This window comes from Xenopus laevis, chromosome 7L, assembly GCF_017654675.1.
Source record: "Xenopus laevis strain J_2021 chromosome 7L, Xenopus_laevis_v10.1, whole genome shotgun sequence".
Classification (NCBI taxonomy): Eukaryota; Metazoa; Chordata; class Amphibia; order Anura; family Pipidae; genus Xenopus; species Xenopus laevis.
The window spans coordinates 94,103,137-94,130,016 of record NC_054383.1 but is presented as its reverse complement, the minus strand read 5'-3'; the positions used below and the strand labels follow the sequence as shown (position 1 = coordinate 94,130,016).

Genomic DNA, 26,880 nt, shown 5'->3' with positions numbered 1-26,880 from the left:
GTTGAAGTTTTTTTAAAGAGGCAGTACTTCGATTAACGAATGGTCAAATATTCGAACGATTTTACTTCGAATCATAGTCGAAGTCATAGTATGCTATTCGATGGTCGAAGTATCCAAAAAATTACTTCGAAATTTCGAATTTTTTTACTTAGATAATTTCCTAGAATTCACTTCGACCCTTGATAAATCTGCCCCTAATTGTATGACTATATTTAGTTATATTATATAATAGCTGAGAAAGGTAAATCTGTATATAAAGTAAAATCTATATAAAATCATACACTATAAAATGGATGATTTTCATTTTATTTTTTTTCTTTAAAGGACAGTATAATTGAGTTGCCCAAGTTAAATGTAAGTTCATTAACAGCCTTAACTTTTTTTTTTTTTGTTTACGGACAAAACGTGATCGACTTCATGAAACTGACTAGGCAGGTGGAACAACAATCATTACCCACTTCAATTTGCATCAGAAACATTAGACTCATAATATTTAGAGTATGAGTGACCTTTTTCTGACCTAACTATACTCTACTCTTAAAGAGGTGGTTTGCCTTCCAAACACTTTTTTCAGTTCAGTTGTTTTTAATAAAGATTTTTTTCAATTGCTTTCCACTTTTTATTTTTTACTGTTTTTCCAAAATCTGTATTTAAAATTGAATGTTCCTGTTTCTGGTGTTTCAGTCTGGTAGCTCAGTAATCCAGCAGCAGCATCTCTGGAGTATTAGCAACTATTTTATCAATTATAACAGTTGCCTTTAATGAAACTCAGGGATTCTGCTCTGCCGGGACAAAAGTAAGAAATGTATTAACTAATGAATCAATTTAGAACAGATACAGAGTTGGCACCCCCCCCCCCAGAGCTGCTTTTGAAAGACAAAAGAAGGTGAAATGAAACTTTACACTTCAATATTGGAAAAACAGTTACACATAGAAAAGAGAAAGTAATTGGAAAAATCTTTATATCTGGTGAGTTATCTGAAACCAACTGAACTGAAAAAAGTGTTGGAAGGTGAACCACTTCTTTAAGAGTGAATTTTGGTTATTGGGTTGGGTGACATTTTTATTTTAGTTTAGGATTTCAATTACTTGCAAATTCAGTAGTGGCTCAGGGTTCATGAATAATCCACCAATTATATATTCCCACTTGATGAGGTGGGAATAAAGAGCTGTTTTTAAGATTATCAATCAACCCAAATCTCTGCACAAAAGGTGGAGGCAAGTAGGCTTCTTCCTCTCACCATTATTAAGGCTGTATCTTTACAGTTATGATTATTTTTATTAGCATATTAGGGTTGTATGAAATTTCAGTTTATGTAAAATTTTACAAATAAAACAATAATAAAATCTACAGGAATTTCTGGTTACCATTAGATTAAGACAATAATTAAGGAAATAAAACATTATTGCATTTGTTAAAGTGTAAACAATCTCCGAAAACAGGAAACTAAACCTGAACACAAATTTAAATATGAGATGTTTTATATTTAATACAAACAATCTAATAAATCTAAAATGTACTACCAATGATAATTATATAAAACCATGCTAAATTATTATTCTTTTAGTAATAATACATTCTGGATTCATTTTGGAATTGAATTATGCTATAATTATGTAAAGTGTCAATTTTGTATATCAGCATTTCTGTATGCAACTTGCAATATCTGTGTAGCTCAAATCCCAATGCACCGAGGACTATTTGCAGATGGGGAGAGCATATTTATCAAGTTTATCTAATGCCTCCCTGGGGCCTAATAATGTAGGCATATCCTCTCTAGTAATCTAAAATTACATAAATTGAATCCTACTACATTTCTCCATTCAGTGGGGCTCATTTATCAACACCAACAAAATGTTGCTTTCTTTTGCTCATCCTCCCACCTAATCCAGGCTCTCTCTCACAATCAACATTACAGTTAGGGACGTCACCCTACAACCAGTTTCCCAAGACAGGTATCACATTAGGACTTTCCTTCCCTTTGGTAGAAGAGGTCACTCCACATTGGATCTATGACCAGGCCATGCTACTTCTACCTAAGAAACATTGCATTCCTTTGTCTGTCTACTGTTAAAACAATGGTCCAGCCCGTTATCCTTTCCAGGATAGAATACTGCAACATATTAATAGATGTCTCCCAGAATTGCAACTCCACCTTCTTCACTCATTACTGATACTGCCTGCATCATCTGCATCTAAATCTCTTTTCACTGCTTTACCACTAAAGTCTATCTCCTAGTTTCCAGTCAAACAGAAGCAATCCACAAACTGCTGCAGTCTTGATGTCACCCCTCCACATTTATCTCTTAATTTTGTTTCAATCTGTCTCCTCTTTATAATAGATTATAAACTCATCAGGCAGGGACCCAACAGTGTATTGAAATTCATATCATTTAAGTATTTATTTATTATCACTTTCTAATCTATAATATACTCCTGGTTGTGTTTAAACCTTGTAAAGCACCACATATATTTGTGTATCAATAAAAATCAATACCTACAGCTGACTGAAAGAAAACAAATTACTGATTGGTTGCTATGCTTTGCTGCCCAAGTGCAAATTCAGTAATTGTTAGCAAATAAGCCCCAATGTAGATATTTTTTTTCCAAAGTGGATATGAGTATTCCAGAATGATGGATAATTTCATTACTTTTAATTACATACTTGCACTTTCAGTTGAATAAATAATGCATTTATAGCATTTCAGCATAAATGCTGCACATCGTTGTTCATGAAGTACATTGAATTAAGAGACCCTTTTAAGGTCCTATACAGAATGGCAAAAGTTTAAATGAATGAAGACAAACGCTGTACAAGTTAAAAAATGCAAATGAAATATATGTCGATACATTAGACAGTTGGAGTTCACTTTACCTAAGTGTACAAAGGAAATTACCAAACTCTCCCAAAAGCATATATAATTTCACATTAGTTACAAATTTTGAAAAATCTGGTTTATATAACTATAAAAATAGGGGATTATTCAGAATTGAGGGCTTACTGTTTACAGTTTCCCCTTCTTCTGTCTGTAGCTGAATGTGAACCGTGGAAGGTGATCCTTGAATAAAGTTAATTATGTCTTCACCTAAAATAACCATCTTCTTGGCAGCAACTGTAAAATAACAATAAACAAATACCATTAAAAATACTAACCTGTAAATGAAAGGAACGGGGCAAAATATGTCAAATATATTTAAAGCCTTGAATAAATTGTTAAATGGTGCTTAGTGAGGTTGGTGGGTAGTAATTTGTGCATTTCACATGACATGAGTAAAGTCACATGACATATATTATGAAAAATAATATATAGCTAGATTAAAAATGCTTGGGACCTAGGTTTTTGCAGATAAATATTTTAATGTTGAGCACCGTGCCTTAAAATACTCAAATTATGTAAACATTAAAAAACTCAAATTATGGATTTATGATTTTTATTAGTTTAAATACAAAATGCTGTTTTAAAGTAACTTTACAGAGGTATGGATAACCGCTTCTGTGTTACTCTTTTCTCTGAAAATTTTTTTTTATCTATACTACTTGGCATCATTGTGTTATTTGCCCACTTGTTTGACTATTGTGAGACTTGTATGATATCTCATTTTATCGTTGTGGACTTGTCCACCCACTTCATGCTGATCGTTTACCTGTGAAATGCTTGTTGTACTGAAAATAAAGAATATATATAAAGTAACTTTACAGAGAAAAGGCAAATCAAAGATAAATATTTGATGTTTGGATAGCACATGGATTGCCATATTTCATTGGTTTCTTCATAAATAAATTGGCACCAGTGTTTTTTAGTGAAGAGCTAATATTTAAATAAAGGTAAGTATAGCATAAACATAATATATAAAATAGTGAATTATATAGCGCCTGTTGTAAAATGGAAGGATTTTAGCACTTGACATGCAGTTTTCTATTTTATATATTATCATTTTTATAATATACTTACCTTTATTTAAATATAAGTTCTACACTAAAAAAAAACCCATTGGTGCCAAGTATGGTATCACAATTAACTTTTTAAATTATCATACATCAAATGAATAGACACATGCTGACATTTACTACATTTAATTATGAATGCAACTGCCATGTGTTGGTGATTTTAGAAATAGAAATATATACAGAAAATCTTTTTTTAAAAACCAGGATAACGCAATAAGATTATGTAATTATGACAGATTACCTGAGGAACGAGGATGATCATTGTTTATTTTATCTTCCATCACTATACTTTTGGTATAATCTATACATTTTGTGCCTTCATTTTCAATAACCCAAACATAAAGAATGCATCTGAAGCATATGTTCTATAAAAAGCATGCAGGTGAACTATTTCTGCAAAAATCTAGTCCTGTTTAGATAATGAACTGAAGCATCTGATTGGTTGTTACAGATTATTAGATTTAGGCTAATTATGCCATGGTATTACATTCTTTGGGAGTGTGTTTCATTTCCTACAAATGTCAATATAGATTACATTTTCTTGCGTATTTATATATCAAGCAAGCTATTTGCTTAAGAAATAAAACATACAGAGGCCCATTTATCAAAGGTCAAATTTCAAATTCATTTGATTTTTTTTTTAAATCTAATATACTTGAATTTCGATTGGGAGGTTATTTAATAAAAAAAAACAAATATCTAAAACTCGAATGAATATTACAGACCTGAAAACTCTAATCGAACTAGAATCATATTCAACTAAACTCGAATCAAGGTTTTTCAAGCCTATTAACATCTTCAAATAGGTCACTGGACTACTGCCATTGACTTATACATGAAATCGGCAGGTTTTCAATTCAAATTGACATTATGGGGTATATTTATCAAAGAGTGAAGTTAATAGTGAAGTTCTGCCACTAGAGTGAAATTCCGCCACTCTCCATTCATTTCTATGGGATTTTTATAGGCGTATTTATCAAAGGGTGAACTTTCACTTCACCCATTGATAAATATGCCTTTCAAAATCCCATAGAAATGAATTGAGAGCTGCGGAATTTCACTCTAGTGGCAGAACTTCACTCTTTGATAAATTTCCTCCTATATGCATTGAAGTCAGCGGATAGTGCACTCACCAAATCCGGTAAATGGCCCGGGTGCCGTGCCCAGAACCCATAGCTTTAGGAGATAATTCAATCAAAGAATGTGCACGCACTCTTGCAGCCAGCCGGTGAGGTAAAAATGAAGCTTTATTCCATATTGTTAAAAGTTACACGTCCTAACGCGTTTCGTATCAAAGGATACGTAATCATAGGCACCTATGATTACGTATCCTTTGATATGAAACAATATGGAATAAAGCTTCATTTTTACCTCACCGGCTGGCTGCAGGAGTGCGTGCACATTCCTTGATTGAATCGTATGTTTCAAGTGGCAAATTAGAAAAAGTAGTACGATTCAAATCATCTCACTGTTTTGTCAAGACGTTTGCTGTACTGACTTTTTCAATCTATTTTTTGGTAAATTCATGGATGGGAGATGGTCAACTTTGTTTTAATAAAAAAACAAATATCAAGTGTTAGTAAATACCTCCTTAATGTTACTATTAAAATGAGTCACTGTAATGAATACCAGTATTTTTAACAAATAATTAGTAACTTGGCAGACTGGAATTGCTTGTACTCTTTTGTAAAGAGAGCCGTCTGGTGGTACCAACATAATACAGAAAGAAAGACCAAGCCTTTACACAATTGATAAACAGTGTTAGATGGCTTTGTGTTAAAGTAGAACTAAACCCTGAAAACAAGTATGGGTAGAAATGCCATAGTCTATATACTGAACTTGCTGCACCAGAATCTTAATAACAGTAATGATTCAGGCCTTCAAAGATGTGCACAGGGGATGACCATCTTGAATTTTGTTAGAAGTGTCACTGCACATGCTCAGTGGGCTCAGGGCAGCTGATGAGAAGCTAAGCAAATCATCAAGCAGAAAATGAGGTTCATCTGTAATAGAAGCTGATGCTACAAGGATGATTATTAATCAATCCGGATGCATAATGCTCTGGTTTCTGTGGTACATCTGAAATTTGTGAATCTCTATTAATTACTAATCAGCCTTGTCAGAGCATGTGCTGTGAATCAGCAGATTACAAGATGGGAAGCTACTAAATACATCATTAGAATCACATATCTTCCCTGCTAATGGGCTGTGGTCTCTTTGGACTAGTACAGAATCTCAAAACTTAATGTGCAGCATTTCTAGTCTAATTCTCTGTTAAGTTTTACTTCTCCTTTGAAAGTTCCATTTCAGGGCTTTCTTGCTGAAATGAAATGTATTTCTCTGAGAGGCTTTCCAGATATGTATAAATAAGATCTTTATCCATGTAACCTGTCATACCACAGCAATTTGTAAGGATTAAGAATGATGGTTCCCCGCCATTCAGCCTGCTTGTGAATAAGGTTCCGATTATTAAACTGACAATGCAAAATTAAGATTACAGTAACCAGAGCCTGCTATGACCCCAATGAGTCTAGCATCAGGAAATATTCCACATCTGGTGATTTGCATCTCAATATGAAATATTACAGAGCCTAACTGGTATCTACTCTAATAGAGCTCCTAACAGCATTTTCCATGTTACCCATAAAGTCAAGAGAGGTACATTTTCCCTTCCATCTCTGGAGCACTGCATGTTTCAAAGAAAAGGACTAAATGCAACCAAATATAGCTACTGTATGCTATTAGGCATTTGGTAAATTGTATTATTATATGTATACCCTGCCATTTGCTCATAGTATGTTTAAGCCCTACCCTATATTATAATACATACATACTGTATAATAATTATAATGATTTCATATTAATGAGATGATCACATGATGCTAATGTCCTAATAGAAGTATGCTTTATTTTGCTGACAGACATACAGTATTTGCTAGTACATCATAATTTTACCATTTAATTTGCTCTCTCTTACAGAACAGTGTTCTAATTCATTCAAGCTCATTTTTTCTCACTCACCCATGTATGAGTCAAAACACATTGGCTATTCTGATTTGAAAGAGACACTGCTTATGCTTCTGAGATGCACCTATAAAAATATGGTGCAAAAAACACAATATATTTAATTTACACACATAGATTTTTCTTGTTTCCACTTAGTTAATGCATCCCTTCAGTTCTTCTACCAGCACCCTGTGGCTGAACTACAGCAAAAGTATAGCAACAGGCCTACCCAACAAGAATGCAGGGAAAAGCACAAATAGAACTAACTTGTGAATAACAAGAAGTGGTTGCTGAGGAATACAACCTTTGAAGGAGAACTAAAGCTTAACTGCGGAAGTAGGCTAAAAATGTTGTACATTATGTTTTGGGCTAGTGTACCAGCCCAAGGCAACCACAGCCTTTTAACAGGGAAGATCTGTGTCTCCAAAGATGCCCCAGTAGCTCCCTATCTTCTTTTCTGCTGATTCACATGCTCTGCACAGAAACCAGTGCAACTAGCTTCAGAATGTAATAATCAGCCCTGTAGCATTAGCTTATACTACAGGTCAACCTCATTTTCTGCTTGATAATTTACAACAACCCCTAAGCTTAGCTTCTCAACAGCTGCTCAGAGCCCACTGAGCATGTGAGTGTCAGAGTCACTTTCCAAGATGGCGACCCCCTGTGAAAAGTTTGAAGTCCTGCATCATTGCTGCTATTGAGAAGCTGAAACTTTAGGCTGGTGCAATAAGTTCAGTACGTAAAATATGGCATTTTTAGCCATATTTGTTTTAAGGGTTTAGTTCTCCTTTAAAGTAAATAGCAGTCAAAGGTAGTATACTGCAGCTGTACTATAAGCAGCCTTTACAGGTATGGGACCTGTTATGCAGAATTTTTGGGATCTGGGGTTTTCTGGATAAAGGATCTTTACTAACAATACTGAACTCATCTCTAACATTTGTGTGGGGGAGCATTTAGGGAATAGTGATCATAACATGGTCTCCTTTGAGATTCTGTTGCAGAAGCAACTCTATAAGGGAGTAACTAAAACACTAAATTTCAGACGTGCAAACTTTGACAGTATAAGGGCATCTCTGCAACATATTAAGTGGGAAATGCTTTTCACAGGGTTAAACACAGAACAAAAATGGGAAGTCTTTAAAATGCTGCGTAATAAATATACTTGTCAGTATATTCCACTTGTAAGCAAGGAACGCCGTTGCAAAGCAAAACCTTTTTGGTTCAATAGAAGCGTTGGTGTTGAGGTGGGTAAGAAAAGACGTGCTTTTAAGGCTTTCAAGTTAGCTGGTACAGCCGAAACATTTATAAGTACAAGGAGGCCAATAAATCATGCAAAGAAGCTATAAGGCAAGCTAAAATTGCTATAGAAAAGGATATTGCAGCAAGCAGTAAAAATAATCCAAAATTATTTTTTAAATATGTCAATAGTAAAAAAATGAAGCAGGAAGGGGTGGGACCCTTACTATCAGAGGGGGGTCAGCTGGTTGATGAAAACAAAATAAAAGCGCAGATTCTGAACTCGTATTTTTCATCTGTCTACACAAATGAAGAACCAGTAAGTGAAGGTTTCCTTCTTAACACTCCCAATTCTAGTAATACAACTAATGATGCATGGTTCACACATGAAGAAATTCAAAAGAGACTTGAACATGTTAAGATTAACAAAGGTCCAGGGCCAGATGGTATTCATCCCAGGGTAATTAGCGAGCTTAGCTCTGTGATTGCCAAACCTCTTTACTTAATTTTTCAGGATTCATTGAGATCTGGCATTGTGCCGAGAGACTGGCGAATTGCTAATGTGGTGCCTCTATTCAAAAAAGGATCCCGTTCTCAGCCTCAAAACTATAGGCCAGTTAGTCTGACGTCAGTATTAGGAAAGCTTTTCGAAGGGTTAATAAAGGATAAGATACTGGACTTCATAGCAAATCATAATACTATGAGTTTGTGCCAGCATGGTTTTATGCGTAATAGATCTTGCCAGACTAACTTAATTTCTTTTTACGAGAATGTAAGTAGAGACCTAGATTCTGGGATGGCAGTGGATGTGATTTACTTAGACTTTGCTAAAGCATTTGATACAGTGCCACACAACAGGTTACTGGTTAAATTAAGGAATGTTGGCCTGGAACATAGTATTTGTACCTGGATAGAGAACTGGCTAAAAGATAGACTACAAAGAGTGGTGGTAAATGGAACATTTTCTAATTGGACCAGTGTTGTTAGTGGAGTACCGCAGGGTTCTGTACTAGGTCCCTTGCTTTTCAACTTGTTTATTAATGACCTGGAGGTGGGCATTGAAAGTACTGTTTCTATTTTTGCAGATGATACTAAATTGTGCAGAACTATAGGTTCCATGCAGGATGCTGCCACTTTGCAAAGTGATCTGTCTAAACTGGAAAACTGGGCAGCAAACTGGAAAATGAGGTTCAATGTTGATAAATGCAAGGTTATGCACTTTGGCAAAAATAATATAAATGCAAGTTATACACTAAATGGCAATGTGTTGGGAGTTTCCTTAAATGAAAAGGATCTAGGGGTCTTTGTAGATAACACGTTGTCTAATTCTGGGCAGTGTCATTCTATGGCTACTAAAGCAAATAAAGTTCTGTCTTGCATAAAAAAGGGCATTAACTCAAGGGATGAAAACATAATTATGCCTCTTTATAGGTCCCTGGTAAGGCCTCATCTGGAGTATGCAGTTCAGTTTTGGACTCCAGTCCTTAAGAGGGATATAAATGAGCTGGAGAGAGTGCAGAGACGTGCAACTAAATTGGTTAGAGGGACGGAAGACTTAAATTATGAGGGTAGACTGTCAAGGTTGGGGTTGTTTTCTCTGGAAAAAAGGCGCTTGCGAGGGGACATGATTACACTTTACAAGTACATTAGAGGACATTATAGACAAATGGCAGGGGACCTTTTTACCCATAAAGTGGATCACCGTACCAGAGGCCACCCCTTTAGACTAGAAGAAAAGAACTTTCATTTGAAGCAACGTAGAGGGTTCTTCACAGTCAGGACAGTGAGGTTGTGGAATGCACTGCCGGGTGATGTTGTGATGGCTGATTCAGTTAATGCCTTTAAGAATGGCTTGGATGATTTTTTGGACAGACATAATATTAAAGGCTATTGTGATACTAAACTCTATAGTTAATATAGGTATGGGTATATAGAATTTTAATTAAAAGTAGGGAGGGGTGTGTGTATGGATGCTGGGTTTTCATTTGGAGGGGTTGAACTTGATGGACTTTGTCTTTTTTCAACCCAATTTAACTATGTAACTATGTAACTATAATTTGGATCTTCATACCTTAAAGGGGTTGTTCACCTTCAATGTACAAATGTTATGAAACCACTAACAATGTTCTCAATGTGTTAGAAAAACCATTTTCCATAACAAAAAGAAAAAATGCCATTGTAAAAGCTATTTTTTATACATATTAACTCAGCCCTTCTCCTGTCTCTCAGACCAGTTTTCTGAAGTGATGGGAGTGGCCTATTTTGAACCTGACACACCAAGAACTTCCTATATGATGACATCATCATGCCCCAGGCTTTGCCCTTACTTGTTTCCTATTGGATGTTGATACTGCCCTCCTCCTAGTAATTTATTGGGTGCTTGTGAACTGTAACCAGTCACATAATTTGAATGATCATTGGTTGATTACTCAGTTGTAATGGCAGAGGTTAACAGACGCAGCATATAAACAAACCTGCCTTGCAACAAACAATCACACAGCCACGCAGACAAATACTGCAGAAAAGGAAGGAGCAACATTGTTCTCCCAATTCTGGCCCTCTCCTTCTGCCTAGACTATAACTGAATGGAGAGCCAAAGGGGTGCAACCTTTTCTAGGAATAAATACTGGCGTTTCTATATTTCTATATTTTTATCTTTTAATACCTTTGGCATTAAGCATAATGTCAGTTATTTACAAAATTGCAACAAAACCAGTACTGACTTGCTTAGAAACGTATGTAACTTACACATCTAGCAGGGACAGTAGGGCTGCCACCTCACCCTTTTAAAACCAAACACATATGAAATCCACAGCCTGCATTGCTAATTATCAACTCATTTAGATGCTGCAGACTGAACTGATTTCTGAGCAGCCATGTATCATGCATCTAAATGAATTGCCAATTAGCCATGCAGGCTGTGGATTTCATATGTGTTTGGTTTTAAAAGGGTGAGGTGGCAGCCCTAAGTGACAGGCAGAGCAGTGTTGAGGGCAGGTAGGTTTTTTGAACATTTTGTGCGCTCTCCCAGGGGGGGCGGTAATTTACCTAGGAAAACAATACCTTTTTTAAGTGTTTAAGTGTTCCACTTCTGAAACAAGATTTAGAGCTCTAAATACCAAAAAATTAAAAAGTTCTATTTTTCATGATTCACTTCATGCACAAAAATTCAACTCATTTGGAAAGCCTCAAGCTCATACAAATAGTCCTGGAAGTCACGTCAGCTGCTGAATAATGATTTTTTATGAGGTAAATACACAAAATAATACATGGACACCCCCCCCCCCAAAAATAATATATTTCTGGAAAGTACAAGTGTCATCTCCCATAGTATCCATTATAATCCAATAATCCAAATTTATAAAAATGATTTCCCTTTTCTCTGTAATAATAAAACAGTCGCTTGTACTTGATCCCAACTAAGATATAATTAATCCTTATTGGAAGCAAAACCAGCCTATTGGGTTTATTTAATGATTATATGATTTTCTAGTAGACTTAAGGTATGAAGACCCAAATTATGGAAAGATCCATTATCCATAAAACTCCAGGTCGCAAGCACCTCGATCCCCCCCATCTGCACAGTTGAAGTCTCTGCAGTACACAGCCCACACTCCCCCTCCCTCTCACAAACTTGTAACAGTTTCTCTTCAGTACCTGAATACTGCTCAAATTCCCCAGCACAGCCAGCACAGGAAGCAGTGGCAGATTGACAGCAGACATAGCCAATAGGAGTTAAGTTAGCTGCCAGTACAATGTGTGATGTCATATAAGGAAGAGGAAGTGAACACTGTAGTGTTTTTGGGGGTCAGTGACCCCCTCCCAGCACAGTGTCTGTGTGGAACTGAAGGATTAGTACAGGGACACTTCTGAGGTGAATATCTCTTGAACTGTACTTTTTCTGTTAACTATTTCTATGGAAAAGTTTGTTCTATTCATGTGAACTGTTAGATTTGTCAATTTGTTACAAAGGTGAACAACCCCTTTAAGTTAACTAGAACATTATGTAAACTTTATACATACCCAATTGTCTTGTCCATTAAGGATTAATTATATCTTAGTTTGCATCAAGAACAAGCTTCAGTCTTATTATTAAATTTCAATTTTTCTGGGGTTACAATTTAATTTTACATTGCTTTGCAAGTGTGTGAGCAAAGTTTATACGTTCTTTGTGTTTCAAATGCATTTAATCTATTATAAAGGCTATAACCTTTTTAAAGTGAAAATTGCAATCTCACTTTCAGGGGTCCATTTACTTAGTTCGAGTGAAGGAATAGAATATAAAAACTTCGAATTTCGAATGTTTTTTTTGGCTACTTTGACCATCGAATTGGCTACTTCGACTTTCGACTACGACTTCGAATCGAACGATTCGAACTAAAAATCATTCGACTATTCGACCATTCGATAGTCGAAGTACTGTCTCTTTAAAAAAAACTTCGACCACCTACTTCGCCACCTAAAACCTACTGAGCATCAATGTTAGCCTATGGGGAAGTTCCCCATAGGCTTTCCTAGCTTTTTTTGAACGATCGAACGATTTTTCCTATGATCGTTCGAACGAACGAATAGCCGTAAATCCTTCGACGTCGAAGGATTTTACTTCGACAGTCGAATATCGAGGGTTAATTAACCCTCGATATTCAACCCTAAGTAACTGTGCCCCTCAGTGTTGCAATCAGAAGAAAAGTTCACATCAGATAATGACACCAAAAGGAACCATTGGTCTCTCGATGGTATTTGGTTGATCATCATCATCATCATTTATTTATATAGCTTGATGCAGATGTTTCCAAGGAAATATGTATCCCTGAAAAGGTATTTTGGAAGATAATGTACAAAGCACAATAGTATTACAATGGGAAAATAAAAATAGTTTGTGGGCACCATAGTGTGTGGCATTTATGAGAAGTACAGATTTGCTCGCCAAGCCTGGACAGATTTAACAGTGTTGAAATAAAATAGGAAAACTGGGAACAATGGGGAGAATAATGCCCAAGCCTTGGTGGGCTTATCATAAATGGAAGGAAAGTTTTCTTCATTTGGCAGTGAAACATCTCAATTGCTGGCTGGAAAGAAATATTTCCTTGACTTCTTAACTATAATTCTTGAACGCCATTAACAGATCCCTGGAAACATGAAGCTTGGTTGGTAACTACTAGTCTCTGGCACGCTGAATACAGGACATTTTGTGCATTCATTTTCAAGCTATTGTTCTCATTAGCCATGTTTTGTTTTCATGGAAATTATATTATAACTAAAATACTAAATCATTCTTTTTGAAAGCTAGGCTTGTAGTAAACATAAACACCTACATACTTAACTGCATCATTAGTTGGTGGGTGGCGGCATATTCCTGCTTTTTTACCATCCTATCCCCACTTATAATCTTTAGTTTTTGCATTGACATCTGTAGTACATTTTCTTGTTTTGTCATCAACCTTCTGCTACAATATCATTTTAATTAGATGCCTAATAATTCCTAGTATTGGAACCAGGCTGAGTAGTATTGGTGCCCAAGGCAATATTACTTGGACAGACTCTTGATGGTGTCCCTGCACCCAACCATCCGCGTTCACACGCCATCCCCTTTCGATCTTTGATCTCTCCCTTCCCTGTAGATCACGCCACTTCAAATTGTGCCTCCCCAAACTGCATTTGAAGCATGTACCTTCTCTGCAAACCCCTTGTTTCTATCCTAAAGCTTGGATTTCCCTTGAAGTCTACATTACCGCACAAAAGTAAACTTCTGTATGGGCCACATATAACTCATTTTAAACAAGCAGAGCACAATCTGTAAATATACAAATGCACTTTTAGCAGCTATCAATTTGACTTCAGATAGTCTAATTAACCCTTTATTAGTAATGCTACGGCAATAAATGCATGTACCAGTTATACAACCAATTAACCCAAAGGTCTTGCTACACTGCCAGTGTTCAAGTAGTCTAGCTACAACCTTTCTTATCACTGTCTATACTAGCCCTCCTATTTTGTTATATAGCCTAGAGGCAAGGGATATTGTCTAATATAACTGGAGGCGTAATTCAATTCCAACAAGACCTATAATGCAGTATTTCAGGTATAGCATAAGTTGAGCTGATCCTGCATATCCTGTATAGAATAAAAACACTTACAGTAACTCCAAACATGTTTTAGGTATACTGGTTCTTTAATCCACAATTAAGTAGTAGTATATGAACCAAGGTCATACAGAATAATGCTTATTTACTGAAAGGCAATTGCATTATTTTTGAATGAAACATTATTTCATGCTTACATTACAACTTTGTGCAACTTAATCATTGTATGTTGTTTTGTATGCATAAAAGCACATATTATATATTTTTTTACCCACAAATAGCAGGGGAAAAATAATATATATTATTTGTAACAATCAATTTCACTCAGACTCCTCTAATCCCATACGCCCGCAGCAGATTGTTGGGATTTGCCACTGAGTATAACAAAAGCATAACATCTTTACATTTTAAAAAGAAATCTATCTGTGCAGTTCTTCTTTCTGATTCCATGCAGTTCTAAATTTGTTCTATTCACTCTGTTTTTCTATACAGTCAATCTGAACTGGTGCTGGGTTTGCTGTCATGTCATAAAGCCCCATCAGAGAAGCTAATTAAGAACACAGTGCCACATGACGGCTAGGACTGAAGGCAACCCAAAGTGACATGCCACATACTTATTTATATTTATATATCAATGCAAAGCATAATGTTGTGCATACCAGCAGGATGACCATTGATCCACAGTCCATCATAAATTACTCCGGAGCAATGAATCATAATTCCTTGTCCATTGAACACGTCATTTCGCCACTGTCCCTGAAATTGAAAGAAGAAAAAATAGTTCTGCATTAGGATTGCTATGCCAGCTGCCTAATAAAGAAGGGATTACTTCTGTGACTTCTCAATAGCAAACTGGGTGGGCCTTGGACAGGAGCAACTAGTTAGAAAGATGCTGCAACCATTTCTCTGACAAGCTGAATGGTGGACCACACAATATTAAAAGATTATGCACTTTTCACAATCTAAAAAGAAAAGGTGAGGGGGGGGGAAACTTTCTAGTAAGACAAATGTCTCACATTACAAGCAAATATCTCGCCTGAAAGAAATTGCAGTAATTGGTTATCCATTCTAGTCTATGTTTTGTTATCCAGCAGCTGCGACAGAATCCTAGATAGAGGAATGCCATGCAATTTGAATTTCTAACAATGAGCATTCATACATCTGTCGAATGTGGAATAAATTTGGCAAAAAGTTATATTGACACCTGCAAAATGTGTGTATGGAGGCGACACTCTTTGCCAGAAGCTTCCCTGGCACATGATGCACAGACTGACTTTCCGAGTGCAGGTATTTCATCGTATTCAGGTAGCTCACAATCAGATATAAAACTGTTTTTTATTTGGACCACAAACTAAATCTAGAAAAATATTATTATATTTTTCCTTGAATATACAAATAAAATTATATTTTCCTAAACAATACTAACCTTCTTCTATATCCACTAGTCTCTCTAATCCACAGGCAACTAACTCAAAAATATTTGTCTTGAAAAGGGTTTGCATTTAGGATCATATATAAAATACAGGTATGGGATCCAGTATCCAGAAACCCATTATTCAGAAAGCTCTGAATTACAGGAAGGCTGACTTCATTTTAAAGGGATACTGTCATGGGACAACATTTTTTTTCAAAATGCATCAGTTAATAGTGCTGCTCCGGCAGAATTCTGCACTGAAATCCATTTCTCAAAAGAACAAACAGATTTTGTTATATTTAATTTTGAAATCTGACATGGGGCTAGACATATTGACAATTTCTCAGCTGCCCCCAGGCATGACTTGTGCTCTGATAAACTTCAATCACTCTTTACTGCTGTACTGCAAGTTGGAGTGATATCACCCCCTCCCTTTCCCCTCCTCCAGCAGCCAAACAAAAGAACAATGGGAAGGTAACCAGATAACAGCTCCCTAACACAAGATAACAGCTCCCTGGAAGATCTAAGAACAGCACTTAATAGTAAAAGCCAAGTCCCACTGAGACTGATTCTGTTACATTAAGTAGGAGAAATAACAGCCTGCCAAAAAGTAATTCCATCCTAAAGTGCAGGCACAAGTCACATGACTGGGGCAGCTGGGAAACTGACAAAATGTCTAGCCACATGTCAGATTTCAAAATTGAATATAAAAAAATATCTTTGATCTTTTGAGAAATGGATTTCAGTGCATAATTTTGCTGGAGCAGCACTATTAACTGATGCTTTTTGGAAAAAATATGTATATTCATGACAGTATCCCTTTAATCAAATAATTCAGATTCTTAAAAATGATTTCCCTTTTCTCTGTAATTATATATAATTCATCTTTATTGAAGGTAGAACAAGCCTACTGGGTTTATTTAATGTTTAAAGTGTGTTTTAGTAGACTAGTATGGAGATAAAAAATACAGAAAGATTCCTTATCTGGAAACCCCCAGGTCCCTAGCATTCTGGATAAGAGGTCCCATAACTGTAATTAGCCCAGTTGCCTAATATTGTGGCTACCATTAATGAATGACCTCATTTATTTGGAATTGTTGATTTGTTGTGGTACATTTAGCAAGATATTTTGTCACTGAACACTGCCTCTGTATAAACTACATCAAAGAGGAAAGATGGGGATGCAATGAAAGTGTAACCACAAAATACATGCAGACAAAGCCAAGAAATCTGTTATCACCCATATTTTCACTTACTAAAAAAAATGTAGGATTGGCCAAAATAAGGATGGTTTGATATTGTTTGTCATCTTGGCAATACTGCAATTTATGAACAAATAAATCCCTGTTTAGTTTTAAGGAGGGTGGGCATTTTATTAGCTTTATGCAGGATTTTCTATTCCAAAGGAGGTGCAAAGCAAAGCCAGACCTGGGCCAGAAGGGACAAGCCTTTGCATCTTTCAGTGCTTTGCACTTCTGTAAACTAGACTTTGTAGAAGGAAGCTGCAATCTAAATTCCCCCCACAACTTTTAAGGTAGTGCCTGCTAAATGTGGCATGTCTTAAAAATTGGCTTATGGGGGGGGGCTGTTCACTACTGTAAATGGGAAGAGAAAATCTGACTGGTAAATGAATCACCACTATTGGCGTTTTAATGACATATTAATGACGACATACAGTATAGTCAAATTCAGATTGCTAATCAAACACTATAAATATCAAGCTGGAGGCTAACAATGAAGTGTTGTATGTTTTCTGCACCAAAAGAATTGCTTTAGTTCCAGTGTTTCACTAGCTTTATATTCCTCCAGCATAAGGGCAATGGCAAACCGGGAGATTAATCGCTTATCTCAAGTAAAGGCTTTCCCATCGGCAATAATGTGAATCACTGGTGTTAAAACCCATGTGTTGCTTCAGTCTCCCAAAATTGCTTGAAGTTTCCTCCTGAGGCAACTTCAAGAGATTTTGGGAGACTGAAGAGGTACATGGGTTTAACCACCAGCGTTTCACATTATTGCCATTATTGAGTAAAATTATAGTTTTAGTAGATCTCCCCATAGGAGTAATTTATGTAGTGGTGCAAAAGCAAGCACTTAGTGGTGAGGCATAGAGGACTTTTTTTGCCCAGGACTGGCTTTGTTCTGGTGTATGATAATAAAATCAAGCACAAGGGCAAGCGATAAGGACAGCGTTGTATTCAGAGGGGCAGCTGTAAGATGTTGTGCTGTGAAATTGCCTACTATCATTCTTTGAACAGCAATTACAAAGGTGAATTGCATCTGTTTTTTGCACATTGCCTTTCCGTTTTGTAAAATGACCACTTCTGTATTGCTGCTGAAAATATATGTAATTGAAATACTAGCTAATATATGCATTTGCTTTCTTATATTCCATAAAAAATTGTGCATATTTCTGATAGGGATGCACCGAATCCACTATTTTGGATTCGGCCGAACCCCCAAATCCTTCACGAAGGATTCGGCCAAATAATAGGCCGGGTGGGAAGGGGGAAACATTTTTTACTTCCTTGTTTTCTGACAAAAAGTCACGCGATTTCCCCCGCCCCTAATTTGCATATGCAAATTAGGATTCAGTTCAGCTGGGCAGAAGGATTCGGCCGAATCCGAATCCTGCTGAAAAAGGCCGAATCCTGGATTCAGTGCATCCCTAATTTCTGATACTGATAGATTTTAGTAAAATAGGTTATATTAGTAGTGGCATATTTTTTATGTTGCCTGAATTTGACAAGGAAGTATTGAATACTGTATATCCTTTAAAAATATGATGCCATTCTGCTTTCCATATCAACAACACCAGCCAATTTGTTACAGGGTTGAGAGAAAGAAACTCTACAGTCTTTCAGTGTAACCAGAGTTAATAGTGCTGACCCCCATAGCTTGCTGATGACAGCTTACACTGACCTTTACTGATTTCATTATTTTATTAGAAAACTTTTCACCAAAACAATCCTTTTCTATTTGAAAACCCAGCGTCCTTTAAAGTTCATTATGTGCTTATGAATTTTAACACCACCACAATGAGTAGGCAAAAATACCTACTAGCTCACACCAAAATAGTTTTGTGTTCCCTTTGACTTGAATTGAAGCTACAAAAGAAAACAACATTGTATATTTTGACTTGGAAAATGTAACAGAAATCTGTTACTAATATAAAATAAAAAAAAAAATCTAAACCCTGGGAGACATTTTAAAAAAATAAAATAATCTAAACCCTGGGAGACAGCTTTAAATCAAATAAAGTGGAGTACAGTGTTATAAAGCAAAGATGTAATAAAAGGAGGCAAATAAGCAAAACTTGAAAGATGTGAATATACATAAATTTCAATTTGCACGCCACACTTTCATTTGTAAATGACACCTATAGATACAATGATGTGCCTATATAATAGACATTTATCCAAAACATTTTATATACTGTATATTTATCGCTTCAGGAAAAATGCTAGCTGTGGACTGAACATTCCCCATACAATAAAGTATTCAAAATGGAGTAAAAGTATTCTTATGGGAAAAAAATAGAGATCCATTAACAGGAATAGGACCTGTTATCCAGAATGCTCGGGACCTGGGGTTTTCCGGATAAGGGATCTTTCCACAATTTGTATCTTCATACCTTAAGTCTACTAGAGAATCATGTAAACATTAAATAAACCCAACTGGCTGGTGTTGCTTCCAATAAGGATTAATTATAAATTAGTTTGGATCAAGTACAGGTATGGGACCTATTATCCAGAATGCTCGGGACCTAGGGCTTTCCGGATAATGGGTCTTTCCGTAATTTGGATCTTCAGAACTACTAGAAAATCATGTAAACATTATGGGGCATATTTATCAAGGGTTCGAATTTCGAATTCAAAAAAGACCAACTGAAATTAGGTTGAAGGTTTTTTTGATCAAATAGGTCCATATTTGGCCGAATTCTAATTGTACGAATCAAAGCAATAGCGCATTCGATTGAATTCGATTCAAAGTTTTTCCCAAAAAAAACTTTGATTTTCAAAGTCGATATTCACATTTTTTTCAAATTCGAATCGAATTTCCTAGTCGAAGTACACAAAAAATAGCTTGAAAATCAATTTTTTTTTCATTCAAAAATTCACCTCGACCTTCTCCTCGATAAATTTGCCCCTAAATGAACCCAATATGCCGGTTTTGATTCTAATAAGGATACTTTTGCATCGTAGTTTCGATCAAGTACAAGGTACTGTTTTATTATTAGAGAAAAAAAGGAAATCGTTTTTAAATATTTTGATTATTTGATTATTATAGAGTCTATGGGAGACGGTCTTTCTGTAATTCAGAAATTGCTGGATAATGGGTTTCCAGGTAACGGATCCCATACCTGTACAAAGTACTGTTTTATTATTACAGAGAAAAAGGAAATAATTTCTTAACATTTGGATTATTTGGATAAAATGCAGTCTATGGAAGATAGCCTTTCCATAATTCGGCACTTTCTGGATAACAGGTTTCAGGATAACCGATCCCATGCCTGTATGTACTACCTCTCTTGAGAAGTCCAAAAGTGTCACCAACAGCTTCTGTAGAGGACACAGCAATTATACAATGTGCTCAGGGTGTTAGTACCCACTGTATCCTGGCATAGGCCTGTTATTCAATGTAAAAAAAGGAAATTGCCAAGTCCAAGCGCAGCTTACTGCAAGTTAAGTAAATCACAGTGATTAGACCATTTTTCTATGGCCCGATGTAGTTTCCTCAAAAGGAAGGAGCACTGGCCTGAGACAAAAACTAAAAGAACTATTTTACTGGAGGGTGTGGCTAACATGTTTGCATCCCCTAGTGAAATAGGCTTTCCTTGTGCTTTACAGACATTAAATGTGGTGCTACAGATACAATAATATTGCACAAAACTACTCTTAACTAAGAAACACTTCCCTTAGAATGCCAGGGGCATAACAATAATGGCAGAAGACCCTAAGACTGCTGGGTGAAGGAGACCCAGTGGAGCACTAAAATTATATAGGTATGGAACCTGTTATCCAGAATGGTCAGGACCTGTGGTTTTTCAGATAACGGATCTTTTCGTAATTTTGATCTTCAAATCTTAAATCTACTAGAAATTCATGTAAAAATAAAATAAACCCAATAGGTTGGGTTTGCTTCCAAATAGGATTAATTATATCTTAGTAGGGATCAAGTACAATATACTGTTTTATTATTACAGAGAAAAAGGAAATCATTTTTAAAAATTTTGATTATTCAAATAAAATGGAATCTATGGGAGACAGCCTTTCCGTAATTCACAGCTATAACGGGTTTCCGGATAATGGATAACGGGTTTCCGGATAACTGATCCCATACCTGTATATTTACAGTATAATTTTCATGAACACAGGGGGTCTTAAAACAGTAACTTCTGTTTAATGCAGAGCTAGTTTGGTGCTACATCAAAATAAATTCATTGAAGGCATTTTGTACCTGAAGAATACATTCCTTGTAATTCAAATAGGTTGCATAATGAGAACATGACACATGATCATGTCATACTCTTTAAGGTGAGTGCAGCTTTAAATGATGGACAAGGCATTCAAAATGGACATGGACAAAAATGAGCAAATTAGTTGATGTAATTTGTGGACAGGCTGATGTCTAGAGAGCAGCTTATTGCCCAAGTCTTACTTCATCCACCACTAGTTGTAAAGCCTAGCATTAAACTCCGATCAGCTTTAGTACACTATATGAAATTGTATTACAGTTCTTATGAACAGGAAAGTAGATTTGTTTTAAAAACCTTTGCGTTTCTACAGTAATCGGTGAAAAACAAATATTTATATGTAATGTAGACAAACAACCAAAAATATGAGCTGTAACATATGTGATAAGTGGGAAAAAAACATGAACACTGGGTCACACACTATTTTTGGAAGAGGTAGCAATGAGAGATACTGTAATATCTTGCACATCAGGAATTCCATTTAGCTTCACACCTGTTTAGCAAGAGCAGCAGCGTTCATTAGCAAACTAGCATCTAAACACCTACAGGAAGGATGTAACTGAGATGAAATGGAAGCAAACATATGTCTTGGAGCACTTGAAAAAATGCCAGGTGGGCATCACAACTTGAAAAAAACTTGAAAAAAACCTCACATACTGCAGAACAATACTGCACAACAGTCTGATTAGATGCAGAAGAGGATTAAACCATTATTGAAATGTTTGTAAAATCTGAACTTTAATTCTTTTGGAAAGAACTGAACACAGTTATCTAATAGTACCAAAAGATGTGCAATACAAAAAAGATGGGGAGAAACACCACCATTTGCCAATTAGGTTACACAATGAAGGCCATATATTTAGCATTTTATGGAATGGCTGCCAGAGCATTGTGGGTTAAGAAACATGCAACATTTCAAAAGTTAGCACCTCCTTATGACAGAAATTTCAATAAAAAGATTTCTAAACATGGAAGGTATTATGGGGCAAATTTAGTAAAGGGCGAAGTGACTAACGCTGGCATCATTTTGGTACTTTGCCGATTTACTAACAGTTGCTGGTATAATTTCACCAGCGACAGAGATAGACTGTAGCGATACTTCGCTCCCTAATGCCTGCGCTCTGGCGAATGGATGTAACTGCGCAAATTCACTAAGATGCAAAATTTAATGACCATTACCTCTTGTGCATTAGAGTAGATAGGACTTCCTCAATTTCTAAGTCCCAAAAAACGCTAGTGTCTTTTCCTTTTTTCAGGGTGATAGGCTGCAAAAGAGTGTACATTTTTTGGGGGGTAACCCGCTTCCCTCCTACATTTCCTAACATATGGCACATAAACTATACACTGGGCTCATGTATGGGGCAATATAACAACTCTATTTTCTTTTATTAAGGTTTCCCGGGCTTGTGTAATGTAATCTATTTGCTGCAACATATACGTCCATTGAATAACTTCCAGCCGTATGCAACGCTAGCGCAACTTCACTTTGCTTGGCGCAGTAACGATAATGCAACTTCGCCAGCATTCGGCGCCTTGGGATTTTAGTGAATTAGCGTTGTACTGGCGAGTCTACACCTGGTGAAGTGTTGCGCTGTGAGCGAAGCCGCCATTGATGAATTTTCAGAGGTTAGTAAATTTGCCCCCAAATACCTTAGTAGTGCTATGTATGTAGAGGCATGTGAATACCTTCTATTTTCAGAAGGCTTGTCATTGCATTTCTTGCACTTCTTTTGGCCTTTTTCTACTCTAACTTTCAAAAACAACTAAACATAAAAAAATTATATGAACGCAGACATATCTGATTCTACAGATTGAAAGGAACTTACTAACCATTTCCCAGCCCCCTTTGGACTCCTTGTTCCATTCTGAAGTGATGGATTGTGGGATCTGCAGATTCCAGAGAATCTGTACATCTCTCCCTATGGAAAGCAAAAGAACTTCAAGTCCCACAATCTGTCACTGTATAGGGGAGCAAAGCGAAGTTCGATTACACTGTGAACCTACCGGGTGTTGGTAAATAATTCATATTTCCAAGATGATGCACCATTCATTCCTCTTAGGTATGAAAATCAGGGCCATTTGCTTCAAACAATCTCACAAACTAGCTACACACATCCTAAGAGCAGCAAAATCACTATTAGCAGCAAACTGGTAACAACCACAAATACCAGCTCGGCAAACATTGGAGACCAAGGTGAATTGGATCAGAGCAATGGAATCCATTAGAGATAAACTCCTAGGTAGGAGCTATGAGGGGGAGCTGGAGTGGTATACGAGGGCCTAGTACTTGGAGAGCCATCAACCCAGGATTAATGTCAATACATAAGAAATACAAAAAATGCTTTGCTTCCTGACAGAGATACTCAGGAGCCTGAACATTTGGTAATCCTTTTCTTCTCTACCTGTCTCCTCCTACTTCTCCTCTACCTGTCCCCCTACTTTCCTCCATCTACCCCCCCCCACCCATTACCCCTTGAGGCTATATGATGACAAAGCAGATAATTCAAGAAGCATTAGGTAGAGACTACCTGTAGATATAATGAAAAAGATACGTGGAGTCATATATAAATGAAACATAAGCAGCTGTGTATATGTTGTACTTTATTACAAATTCATGTTTCTTTTTTTCTATAAACATTATTGAAAAACAATAACAATAAATATGAAAAAAGAATTCATATTGCACACTCACTACTTAACAGACTTGAGTGTAAATTCCTCAGTCCTGAGCTCTGAAACCAGAATAAAATGACACAAAACAGCTGAATGACCCATATGTTCTCCTGTCGTGATGCTGTGTCACAGCATCCGGTACAGATATAATTTTGCATAGTGTAATGAAGTGATAAACAAGCAACACTGCTGCAAGCATGCTCTTATTGGTCACAAAACAGCTTGGCTAGTTTTTATGTATGTTATAGGAAACTACTCTCTGAATGCACAGGGTATTTATATGATGATGGGGCTACTGACAGCCGCCCAGTATCCTTACACCATAAATGGGACTCCCATTTGTATGTATATATGTACCTGCACAATCAAGGAATGGTCTACTCGTGCCATAAGCTCACACCCCAAGCATCACTGTACATTGAAGAAGAGATAAATAAAATAGAAACTATGTTTTAAAAGAGAAGACTATATTTTTCCTTTAGCTAACTGTCTCTTCTTTTCTGATATAATCTGGTACCATCACCTTTAGAATGTTCATCTTGTCTTTTTCCTGCAATATAAATCCAAGTTGTGACACTGACTAGCATTTCTACTCCTCTGATGAAATTATGGACTAGAAGATTGGCGCACATACATTATTACTTGTATTCTGTGCAGGTTCTGAACTCTTGTAAAGCCATTTTACTAGCATGAAGTGGTAATGCACTTTGACTGTGGAATCCTTTTAGAGCACAATGTTTCATAACACTGACACTCAATATAATGGCACTGCTAGAAAGCACCAGAAAGAATTTTTAATCCTTTCAGATGTTGATTGGTCCCACAAAAAGCCCCCCAGAAAGGTGTGATTAATACATATGGCATGTCAAGAAACATGTTATCGTTGAATAAATAAAACCACATTTTGTGGAGTTTCAGGAAAGAGGAATACATATGAAAAAGATTTTTTCCAACAATACCTCTCCATCAAGGTAAAACTTGTATATTGCACTGATGAAATATTATTTGCAAGATGCATTCCATTTTCCACCTCGTGACTTAAAAGGTAGAAAATAAATACAAGAGTGATTTTCATAAAGGTTGCAGTAAGGATTGCTTTTCTGATATAAAAGGTATCAGGTCATTTTACACGAAATTGCCTTTATATAACAGTTACATTTTATAAACCAATTGGCTGTTACATAAAAAAGGATCTTGGTTAGGGGCCAAACATTACCCATCTGAACTGTCCGCTATACCCTTAAAGTACATCACTAGGCAAATCAGTGATGTCAGTTCTATTTATTTTGCTTATATCTGCCTCAATTGCTTATTGAGCAATTGGAAGGTAATTTAAAGGAGAACTAAAGCTTAACTAAAGAAGTAGGCTAGATATGTTCTGGGTTTCAATACCAGCCCAAGGCAACCACAGCACTTTAGCAGTAAAGACCCGTGCCTCCAAAAATGCCCCAGTAGCTCCCCATCTTCTTTTCTGCTGATTTACTGCACATGCTCAGTGCTGCTGAGTCTGCAAATTAATCAAAGTGTGACCTTTTCATTATGTTACCCTTTTTAACAAAGTCTTTTTGAATTAATAAAATGAAGCTGCATCCTCAACATTATTATGTCAGTGACATCACATCCTGTATTAAAAAAAAGTCGTTTGAAGCTCATGCCACATTTGCTTTAGGGTGGGCTCATGTCTAGGACAACAGAGGATCCCATTTTGTCTTTATTTTGCTTCCTTGGACAATTTCACCAACAATACTAATAAATGCATACATACAGTATGACCTGTATGAACCCTCCATATTTAAATTGACGTAAGTGTAAGTATGTTAAAGTTTCGCTAGGAAGAAAGTAACGTTAGAGAAAATTCACCAAGAAACATTTTTCGCTGGTGAAAGTACGCCATCATTCATTTACCAGGACAAAGTTTTGCATTTTGAAAAATATGTGTATTCGCTGTGAAATAATGTCTGATGTAGTTGCATGAAGTATGGCAGAGCCTTCCAAAGTGAAAGTTTGCATGTAAGTAAATTTGCTCTTATGTTGGAAGCTAGACCATGAAGTGCATATTAGTCAGATCTTACTGAAAGAACTACATTTCTATATAATGTTATAAAATCCAATGTGATTTTTGACATTTCCCCATATGTCACTGGTTCCCTGCTATGCTATACCTATACCATGCACACGTATGCACCAATGTAGCCTAACAGGTTGTAAAAAGTTATACAGTAAATATAAAATCTGCAGATTGTTCCTCAAATTTAGAAAAGTTCATGACAGCTTTGAGCAAATAAGATTTAATGAATTATGTTTTCAGTAGAAAAACACACTAATGAATTAATAATAATAGTATAGTACACCAAGCTAATTTCCCCTTTATGCCAAATAGAAGTTTTCATGCACCCCTCTAGATAGGATGTTTTTAATATGCCTAAGGGTCTTTACGTAAAATACATATTCATAAATGTAATTCAGCTATGTATGTCTCATATTTTACTCCCTTTTCCCCTCTTATCTACGCCAAGTGCATGCAGACATGGATTCTTAATTATGTGGGGGATTTATGTCTCCGACATAAATTCAGATTCTATATTTGTATTTAAGTGTCATAAATCCAGGGGCTCGAAAGCATGCTGTTTTCAGACCTATGAGATAGAGCAGGAATTAAAATGAACATTTTCAAATGGGTAATTAAATCTCACACAGACACGGAAGAAGAGTAAATATCTCCTCATATGAATCAGTAAGTTGTGACATACATGTCTAAAGGTTTTGGAGGAAAATAATGAAGAAAAAAAAAAAGAATAAATGATAATCTGTGGTGTTCTTAATATGCACTTGGATATGTGTGGCATGGAAATGTACTGTATGTGATGTGTTAGGATGTATTTTTTCAACTAACATACTATAGTAAATTGTTTTTTATTCGTTTTTTGTTTCTTATATCTATTGCAGAGTCCTCTCCCTATGTTTCTAAATCCCACCACCTCTACTTATCTTCATGACTTTATAAATACAATGAAACATGCATAGGTTAATTTATTTAGGGACTAA

General features: G+C 36.2%; 1 protein-coding gene across 2 annotated transcripts in view; it reads right to left on the bottom strand.

The window, feature by feature from the left end:
• Window positions 1–26,880, bottom strand: part of morn1.L (MORN repeat containing 1 L homeolog) — a 192,628-nt gene that overhangs the window by 124,360 nt on the left and 41,388 nt on the right. For both annotated transcript variants that reach the window (XM_018226002.2, XM_041569349.1), the window contains exons 7-8: window positions 14,935–15,031; window positions 3,004–3,114 (exon numbers count right to left, since the gene is read on the bottom strand). In XM_018226002.2, coding sequence (XP_018081491.1) covers window positions 3,004–3,114; window positions 14,935–15,031 — 208 coding nt within the window. The remainder of the gene's footprint in view (window positions 1–3,003; window positions 3,115–14,934; window positions 15,032–26,880) is intronic.